This window comes from Apis laboriosa, unplaced genomic scaffold (assembly GCF_014066325.1).
Source record: "Apis laboriosa isolate Shangri-la unplaced genomic scaffold, ASM1406632v1 scaffold45_cov149, whole genome shotgun sequence".
NCBI lineage: Eukaryota > Metazoa > Arthropoda > Insecta > Hymenoptera > Apidae > Apis > Apis laboriosa.
This window is the reverse complement of record NW_025223361.1, coordinates 1,097,735-1,107,300: the sequence shown is the minus strand read 5'-3', so window position 1 is coordinate 1,107,300 and position 9,566 is coordinate 1,097,735. Positions and strand designations below refer to the sequence as shown.

The window sequence follows — 9,566 nt, the reverse complement described above, 5'->3', positions numbered from 1 at the left end:
GAGAGAGAGAGAGAGGGAATGTGTAGATGTACACATATACTTATAGAGGAACGACGTGAAAGAGGGTGGCTTAGCATGAGGGGCGTGGTGGCCCCACCACCCCCATCAAACGACCAGGCAGAACTACTTTTGGGGTAGCCGACCCACACACCTCTTTCTCTACCTCAATCCTCCCTCCTCCTCACTCCTTTCCCATCCCCCGAAGTTCGGGCCAAGCCAGCCACCCCTCGTACCCCAAAAATAATTGCGCGTTTCGTGGTCTCTTGATCCGCGCGTAAAAGTAATCCAAACATCGCATAAAAATTATGTTTACGAGTTTCGAATGGGCGCAGGGGTCGACCCTGCAGGGTAGACGACACTGCACCACACACCGAAAATGTATCAACAGTCTCTCTCTCCTCTCATCTAGATAGGGATCTCTTTCTAGGAATTTCTCGAATTGTTTAGAACTCACATGCGAAGTATCAGAATGGGCGCGGGAGTTACGAGGTGATCGTCCGTACTTTTACGAAGTGTTCTTTTATCTTTGTGTGATGGTGGTATCTATTTAATCGGCAATTATTTACAGTGATTTTAGATAGATGGTAATTGCTAATAAAAAACTAGATTATTGTGGATTACATTAAAATGAAAGTCACGAATAATAAAAGCAATAATAAAAGCAACTTTGTCTTGAGTCGCGATTATTTACCGTGTATCAATAAATCAATACTTATCTTAATATTCTACAAATATAAATATCGATAAGTATTAATATTTGTGTCCTTGTAAAGACACAAATTGTAAAGAACAAGAAGGAATAGTGAAAAATAGAGACTCACCTGTTTTCTCTTTAATTTCACACAAAACTGAAAACAGGGCTGGCTTCATTCTGTGACAGTTTAAAGTATGTTTTCTGGAAAAAGAAAAAAAAGATAATAATAATAATAATAATGATAATTATTAATTAAATTATATTCGATTAAAAGTTTATTAGATATTATATTATACAATATCTATTTTAGCGAGATGGATTTTAAAATACTATGACGTTTTAGCTTATACTTATATCGTAACTTAATCGTATACTAATAGTGTGAAGATAAACTCTTATCGCATATTTGGAAGTCTATATACAATTTGTCATCTAGTACATATATATTCGTCATTTAATAGTTTATCAAGTTATAAAATGATAAAGAGACATTATAAAAATAATCATCACATTTTAAAATCGTCACATAAGATTCAAAATAACGAACATAACCTGTACTCATGATTATTTTTTATATTTAGCAAATATTTTAATGACTTAGAAAAAAAAAAACTCAAATATATTTCCATGAGATTAATATTCCAATATAATAAGAAAATATTTAAAAAAGCAAAAAGTGATATAAAATAATTATAAAAGTAATGATAAAATTTAAAATATTAAAAAAAAATGGCGGCTGAATCAGGAACGGGACCAACCTCGCTTGTGCCTCGTCCAAGCTTTGATCGGTGATATTCATAATTTGTTGCAAAATCTCACTGATATCCTGTTTTCTAGCCTCAACAGCCTGATCCGGACCTTGTGTTGCAGTTCCATCCACAGGTCCCATACTACCATATCCGGCAGTATTTTGGGCCCCCTGACCCTGATTTCCTCCCATCAGACCCACACCTGATCCTCCGTGTTGCAGCATTCTGCTAGTTTCATCCATCAACTGTAGACTACAGCACTAAGAATATTATTCGTCGCCGTTTCTTTCCTTCTTTTTTGTTTCCGTCGCAAGAGTGAATTTGTTCACACAACACTCGCGGATGTATATCGTATACCAGATGATGCGGAAAAACACGACTGTACAAACAAACGTCCCGTTCTTTCACTTTATGATTGATAAAAACTTAATCATGATAAAAAAAAAAAAATAACAAAGGGCATTGAGAATGAAATAAACAGCAAGAAAAGAGGGAAGAACAAAAAGCAAGAGAAGAAAAGAGGAAAAAAAGGGAGCGAGAACAAGTTAAAATGATACGTAAGAGACAAAGGCCATAGCAATGGAAGAAAGAATTAGATGCCGAAATAATTCGGATATCGTTAACCACTACAGTAGAAAAATATTGTAACAATCTTTTCTGTTCTCGCCACTAAAGAACGTTATGCCAAACATTTTCTTGCGAATCCTCGTGAATTCATCCATTTTTACATATAGAACGTTAATTTAATTTTATAATAGCAATGTCTAAATTATGAGCCTACTAGAAAGCCTGATAGTTCACTAACAGGCTCAGGATGAAACGTTCTCTTCTTTCTTTTTTTCTTTTCCGACCTTCCGCTCACGTTGCCAGCGCCACAATGATGATTCCTGTATCTCGAGGAAAATATGTTTCACGCACGTGCTTTATCTCTCTCTCTCTCTCTCTCTCTCTCTCTCTCTCTCTCTCTCTCTCTCTCTCTCTCTCACTCGTGCGACATTTCATATGGAAGCCAGAGAAAATAATAATGCACTTGCAAAAATATCATTTTACACGAATAATGTATCGAAATCCTCGAAAAAATGAAGCAATTCATAAGAATAAGAAATCCCTATAATACGCCGTACGCTTGACTTGGAGGTTATGCCGCCGTGGCCTTTGTCTCTTACGTATCGTTTGGCGTTTTAACTTGCTCTTGCTCCTCTTTCCCGGCCTCATTCCCTCTCTTTCTCTCGCTTGCTTATTCGCTTGTTCACTCTTTCACTTTTTCTTTTTGCTCTTTTCTTGCTGTTTCTATCTCTCTCGATGCCCTTCGTTTTTATTCCTGCTTGCCTTTTGTTCATTACCTTTCTCACTATTATATATTTCCTTCCTTGCTCAAGAACACTCACATTACGTCTAATAACAGTTTCTAGTTTGCTATACACACTATAGAGATGATGAAAATGGTGCCTTCGGCAGCTTTAAACTTGACGGATTGTCGGATTTTACGTATACGTGGTTATGTCGACGGTCGGCGTCGCGCCCGGCCCGCACTCTCCTTTCACTTGTTCTTTCCTCTGCTCAGCAAGGATACTTGTATAAGCTGAGGAAAATCGGCGTTCTTCGAGCCATCCGCGCACGGACGTCACACACCAACTCTCCGCCTTACAAGGCAACGCGCGGACCGACCGTTTCTGTCGCTCTTTTCACTCTTCTCGGCCGCGAGCGACTGCTACGCTCCTGATACACGCACGTGTTCGTGCGTTCGTGTATACATCAAAGCTTGGTGTGCGTACATGCGTGCGCCAATCGGCGGCCATAATAGCCGCCTCGACCAATCAGAATGGCTGATTCATTTCCTTCTTTTTCTACCTAAAGCCCTTTTCTCACTTGCTCTTGTGTATTATTATCCGCGTGCGCATCCATTTTATTTATGATGCGATTTCACCGCTTTTCCTAATCCTGTTCGCTTAACCTGTATCCGTGAACTTCAAATTTTTACAAAGCTTCATAAAAATACCTTGAAACTGATCCTTTGGAATATTATTCCAAAATATTATATCAAAAATATATGTTTTCGTAAAACAACGTTTTTTACCTCGTATTTCAACAGGCGCAAACTCCGCCCATTACTTCAACTTCTTTTTTTTTTCATCACCACTAATATTTAATCATGAACATTTACAATATTATTATATACAATTTTATAAAAAAAATTAAACAAAACTAAAAAATTTGATCGAACTTTTGTCTTATTGAATACCGTACAAATAAAATGAAGGTACTTCGTACTTGGAAATGTAAATTATGAAGACGAGAATGCGCAAGTCCATTGTAAAAATATGGCTACATAGTCGGCCATTTTTATAAAGCGGGAAGACTCGAATATTAAAATATAATATTTAATCATATTTATATTTATATATTTTTAATATTATTATTAAAATTCAAAAGATATTTTTTTTATTATTCTTTAATAAATATTTCATATATGAATATGTACAAATTATAAATTTAAAGGTTACAAAATGTACATCCATATACGTTTCTATGTAGAATGTATTATTCTATGTTCGGTTTTATTCTCAAAATTTATAGATTGTATACAAGTTAGTTCAAATTTTAAAACGTGCACGAATAATACAATTGTGCTTTATATTATAATATATTTATATAGTATTACATATTTTGAGATTATTTTGAGATTAATATATAAAAATTAACACAATATTTTTTAATATATAAGTTTAATATAGTGTATACGTGTAGAAAAAAGATTATCGTATTCAAATTACTTTATACTTTAAATCATTGCTTATTATTTATTGTATATATATTTTAAAAATAAGAATGGATTATGAAAAATATTACGATCGGAGAGGAGATGGAAGTTATGTTATACATTTTCCTAATAACAAAGGATTAACTATGAAAGAGGTTAACACTATATTTTCCTCGTTTGGTAAAGTTTTATCCGCAGATGATCGTGGTCAACCTAATGGATTATGTTTTGTAAAATTAGAAACGGCTGAAGATGCAAAACAATGTATTGAAGCTTTTAAGAATCATAAATTTATTAAAATTTTACCACACATAACTAAAAAATTTGTTAATGTAAAAAGAAAATCATACAATGAAAATAAGAAAGCATTTAAACAAAATTTTACTGTAAATAATTCAGATAACAACATCAAAAACAACAATATCAATAGCAATGATTTATATGCAAAAAAGATTCAAGAAAAATGCAATCAGTCTGATTCTAATATATCAGAATCAATATCTATGAAAGATAATTTTAATGATGATATAAAAATTGAAGAAAATAAAAAATCTACATCAATATCATCCTTAAGGCACCTTTTAAAACTTAAAAATTTACGAAAAACTGCATCAAGTACTTCAATTTCATCAGAAGCTACTAATGAAAATTTGAATAGATTGGAAGAAATTCCGTTTAATGAAACGGAAATTCCATCATTGGTATCTATTGACAAAAAATATAAATCACACAATATTAAAGTTCCTTCATCATCAACAAAGGTTATTCCGACACAAGAAGTAATTGTAGCTAATATACATCCAAATATAAGTATACATTATATATTACATCTTTTTGAAAAATATAATCCAATATCAGTATCACTTATGATGACAACACCAAATACTAGAATATTATATTGTCATGTTTATTTCAAAACATATGAAGAAGCATATTCAACAATGAAAGAATTTGATAAATATTCTCTACATGGGAAATATCTTATTGTTTTGACATCTGAGAAATTGATAGAAGAAGCGCTTTAATGATGAACACATATATATATATATATATTTTTTTTTTTTATTTTACGATTAATCACTTAATAAATATTGAAATAAATTTACAATATTATTTTTGTATTATACAAATATATGTGAATTATTATTTTCTTTGATATTTCTTTAGCATTCATAACCAATAATAATTTTTTAAATCACATTAAATCACGAAACAATATCAATATATAATATATGAAATATTAATAATTTTTGTACGCTTGCATAAAAATATTCTTTACAATTTAAGTTATTCATTATTTGTATAATTCACAAATGTAAATAATTTATTTACAATGATGTTATTTTTTGTATAAAATTTACAAAATTTATGTATTTTTTTACAATAAAAATTTTATAATATATATTTATGAATAATTAATTTATTTTAATTTAAATCTTTTTAAAATAAAATTTATACTTTTTGTACCTTATAATAAACAGAAATGTATATAGAATTGTAAAATTATTTTTGATAAATTTATAAAATCCTATATTTGAGTTTGCGCATTAGATTGTAATTTCTAACCTATATAGTTTTTAAAAGTTAAGAGTGTGTTTGTAGCTTGTAGTTTATTTCGTGATATTAAATTTATATTCTAACATAACGTACGTGTGTGTTCTAGAAGTATGCAGTTAAAAATGTCAAATTCATTTGATAAAAATTATGTGAAACAATTATTGCTACAAGAAAATGAATTTATTTTGAACATATTTACTAAAATGCCATTGCCTATGTCTGAGCTAGGTATAAATATAAAAACAATATAATCTTATAAATATTTATAAAATTTGCAATAATAATAAAAAATAAATTTTTTTTAGTTTCAGATGAGAAAGATAAATTAGTGACATATAATAAAAAAAAAATATCAGGAGGTTTCTATTACTTTTAAAAAATAATCTAATTTACCTAATTAAGCTTGCTTTAAATTTATTATACATAAATTTTCTGTTTTCTATTTTTTTATAGACAATATCTTTCCAAATTTAATTGGAAAAGCAAAAAGAGCACATACATTTGAAGAATTGCATGCTAAATTGGAAGGATTAAAGAATGTTAAACGATTAGGATATAAAGAAAAGCAATTAAAAAAGAATTTGAAAACTAAAATAAAAAAGATGTCGAAGAAAAAAGAACGAATAATGCAAAAAAATTTAGTAAAAATAGAGCAAAACATAACCGATTTATCTAAAATCAAAAAAGAAGATAATGAAATACCAAAGATTCCACGACCAAAACCAGTGTTTAATTCAGAAGGTAAGATGGTATTTAGCAAATTTGATTTTTCTGAAATTGGAACAAAAAAGAAACCACCTAAGAAAGATGCAAAGAAAATGCTACTCGAGGTGAAACAAAAACAAGAAAAGTTAAAAGAAATGGAACAATTAGGTGAAAAGGAAAAAATAGAAGAAATTAAAGAAAAAGATATATGGAAGTCTGTTTTAGCAAAAGCTAGTGGTGAAAAGGTAACAAAGAAATACTTGAATAAATAATTATTAAAATATTTAATATTATGTCTATACATATATTTTCGATAGGTGAAAAATGATCCAGATTTACTTAAAAAAACATTGAAAAGAAAAGATGATAAAAAAAAACGGAGTGCTAAAAAATGGGAATCTAGATTAGAAAATGTGCAGAAAGGAATTCGAGAAAGGCAAGAAAAACGACAAGATAATATTATGAAAAGAAAGAAAGAAAAGAAGATAAATAAATTAAAAAAAGCAGCCAAAAAGGGACGAATAATACCTGGATTTTAAATATGACATAAAAAATTATATATAAATCATTTTCAATTTTATTTCCATAATTTGATTAATTTTTTATATCGAAGGCAGTCAAAAATATGCATAAATATTATTTGCATAATCATTAGAACAATTTTTTACTAATATATAATGTTATTCGCGTCAGAATACAATAGAATTATTTTTACATAAATCAGATTTTATTATACATAATTATCTTATTTATGTGATATATCTACATTGTTATTTAATAATAATAATATGAAAATTAATTTTAATATGTATATGTTATAACATGAATTTCATAAAAATTGAATGTAGTGTTATACAGACAGTACGATGGTTTTTAAGCATTTATTTACACATTATGACTTGTATTTGTATTTGTACATTATATTAACAAATTCTTATTTACACTAATATAACACAGTGTACATTATTAGGAATTTTTCATGATGTAAAAAGCGATCTGTCAATAGAATGTTGCACAATTTATCAGTATAAAATTTACTCATTAATTTTGAATAAGTATATGTGCAAAATTTCTTTGTAAAGATAAGATTTCTATTATATAATTGTCTCTTTATACTTAATGTTATTTAATATTGCGGCACTTTTTATGATAAATTTTATAATTTCTCAGTTTTTTGAAATTAAATGAGATCAATCTCATACTTTTTGCTAATTTCACAAAATGTTTATTTTATTATAAGTTTTTTAGTAGATTATAGGTAAATCAAGAACGAGAGCTTCGATGTAACCACCCTCTTCAACTTCCTGCTAGGTATCTCCAAGAGCTGAAGATACAGCATTAGCGTGTGTTAATGCTGTCCATAAAGGGCTATGATCTACTGGTACTGGTACCGATTTCGATGGTCGAGGAGACCTGCAAATAATAATAAACAATTTTTATTTTCATATCTTTTTTTCATATAAATAATTTATGATACATAATATATATTCAAAAGATAACAATTTGAAACAAAGATATCGTATCAATAATGTAAAAATTTTAAAAATTTTCTGAAGACAAATCAATGAAGAACAAACTTTATTGTTAGTGCTTTTGTCATAAAAAATATATGTAATTCTTTTTTCTCTCGTTTAGTTTATAGAAATAAAAATGAAATGTTTTTATTACAATATATAATACATATAAAGAATAAGAATCTTACCTAGGCGGTACCAAAACTGAATGCTAATCTGGACTACTCAATTCCAATGCAGTACTTTGTTCAGGATCCGATCGTTCTTCGACCACCGTGTCTAGTTCTAATGATGGGAAAGCTCTAGATCCTCGATCACTTCGCAACGAAACTGCTCTTGTTGGACGATCAATTCCAGCTATTACACAAATGTGAATATTATTATACTGTGATATTAATAAAAGTTTTTGATTGCATGGAAAATTTCATCTACCGAGTAAATATAATCTTTTGTAAAAATAAAAGCGCATTAAATTACTAATGATAAGAATTAATGTTTATTAAATGCATTTTAATATTAAAATGCGTAATTTTAACTGTTAATTTGAATTAGATATTTATTAAAATAAAGTTTTTATAAGAAATGCTAAACATACGTTATAGGCTTATGCAGCAAATCGTTTAAAGTCATGCGATTATGATAATGTTATGATAGTATATAAGTGTACATGCGTTTGGATGGAAAATAAAAATGTAACCAAGCTGTATATATCTTTGCATAAAATCGCTCAATTTTTATTATTTTTATGATTTTGTTAATTGCATTGAAGCTGCTGTGAGATAATATCCATGATAAAATATTATTCAAATGCACTTTAAATGGCAGATCTTAATTATAACTAAATAATTTCACAATTATTTTTTTCATTTTCATTCGTGTCTAATTTTTAGCATAATCTCAATTAAATTCCATGTTAAATATGCAGCAATACTAGCGGCAACGGCAAATGATTATGCATTATATAAAAAAAATATTGGTTGCTTCATATACATATATATATAATTCTAAAATCTCTAGAGAAGTTAAACAACAATTAGACTAATAAAGAATTTTACCTAAATCCTCTTTAGATGCTGCACTTGACGGGATAATAAAAGGAGGAATATGTATTTCAATTTAACAAATTTTGAAAGAATTAATTGACTAAAATATTGCAGTTAATCTTATGATTTTTATTATTTATATAAAATATTTTTTTATTATATTAAATATTTTTTTTTCATATTCTTGTCTAAAATCTGTTTTGATTAAAATTTTAATTTTTGTGTCCTATTTATTATAATAATAAATAATTACAATATGTAATGAAATCGTTCATTTGTCATATTTTAGAATTAAATTAAATAACAAAAACATGATTTATTACATTAGAACCGCATTTAGTCAATTACATTTTAGATGAGACATAGAATAGATATAGTATATAGTGTCTTTTTATTAATGTCTCATTATTTTTATATTGAAAATTTTTAAGTAGAAATTTAAAGAAATTATTAAATTCTTATGTATATCAAATTTTAAATAAAATAATTTTAAATTATTTCTGATTTTTTTTAAGGACAACAGAATATACCTAGTCTTTTTTT

At 28.3% G+C, this 9,566-nt stretch overlaps 4 protein-coding genes across 13 annotated transcripts in view; 2 read left to right on the top strand and 2 right to left on the bottom strand.

The window, feature by feature from the left end:
- Positions 1-3,681, bottom strand: part of LOC122716462 (homeobox protein extradenticle) — a 69,009-nt gene extending 65,328 nt beyond the window's left edge. For 4 of the 9 annotated variants that reach the window (XR_006347028.1, XM_043939566.1, XM_043939564.1 and 1 more), the window contains exons 1-3: positions 2,787-3,681; positions 1,453-1,822; positions 822-895 (exon numbers count right to left, since the gene is read on the bottom strand). Coding sequence is in view for 8 of the 9 variants with exons in the window: in XM_043939566.1 (XP_043795501.1) it covers positions 822-895; positions 1,453-1,685 (307 nt within the window). In the remaining variant the exon portion in view is untranslated. Of the gene's footprint in view, positions 1-821; positions 896-1,452; positions 1,869-2,786 lie in introns of all 9 variants that reach the window. The other 5 variants (XM_043939560.1, XM_043939563.1, XM_043939558.1 and 2 more) reach the window with 5 other exon arrangements.
- A 488-nt stretch (positions 3,682-4,169) lies between these two features.
- Positions 4,170-5,356, top strand: LOC122716390 (putative uncharacterized protein DDB_G0292292). The gene has a single exon (XM_043939412.1). It carries the CDS (start codon positions 4,273-4,275, stop codon positions 5,227-5,229), a length of 957 nt encoding a protein of 318 aa, XP_043795347.1. The 5' UTR covers positions 4,170-4,272; the 3' UTR covers positions 5,230-5,356.
- Positions 5,357-5,774: 418 nt separating this feature from the next.
- LOC122716388 (surfeit locus protein 6 homolog) lies at positions 5,775-7,132 on the top strand. The gene is made up of 4 exons (XM_043939408.1): positions 5,775-5,989; positions 6,067-6,120; positions 6,215-6,711; positions 6,784-7,132. Exons 1-4 carry the CDS (start codon positions 5,872-5,874, stop codon positions 7,003-7,005), a joined length of 891 nt encoding a protein of 296 aa, XP_043795343.1. The 5' UTR covers positions 5,775-5,871; the 3' UTR covers positions 7,006-7,132.
- Positions 7,133-7,205: 73 nt separating this feature from the next.
- The window catches only part of LOC122716341, a 46,185-nt gene continuing 43,824 nt past the window's right edge, over positions 7,206-9,566 (bottom strand). The window contains exons 5-6 of one of the 2 annotated variants that reach the window (XM_043939332.1): positions 8,169-8,337; positions 7,206-7,879 (exon numbers count right to left, since the gene is read on the bottom strand). In XM_043939332.1, coding sequence (XP_043795267.1) covers positions 8,192-8,337 — 146 coding nt within the window. In that variant the 3' untranslated portion in view covers positions 7,206-7,879; positions 8,169-8,191. Of the gene's footprint in view, positions 8,338-9,566 lie in introns of both variants that reach the window. The other variant, XM_043939333.1, reaches the window with a different exon arrangement.

Bases quoted from the DNA above. Each gene is read 5' to 3' on its own strand.
- LOC122716390 (XM_043939412.1), top strand. From the start codon at position 4,273: ATGGATTATGAAAAATATTACGATCGGAGAGGAGATGGAAGTTATGTT.
- LOC122716388 (XM_043939408.1), top strand. From the start codon at position 5,872: ATGCAGTTAAAAATGTCAAATTCATTTGATAAAAATTATGTGAAACAA. The intron at 5,990-6,066 runs GTATAAATATAA...AATTTTTTTTAG, and splicing joins ATTGCCTATGTCTGAGCTAG to TTTCAGATGAGAAAGATAAA. The intron at 6,121-6,214 runs GTTTCTATTACT...ATTTTTTTATAG, and splicing joins TAAAAAAAAAATATCAGGAG to ACAATATCTTTCCAAATTTA.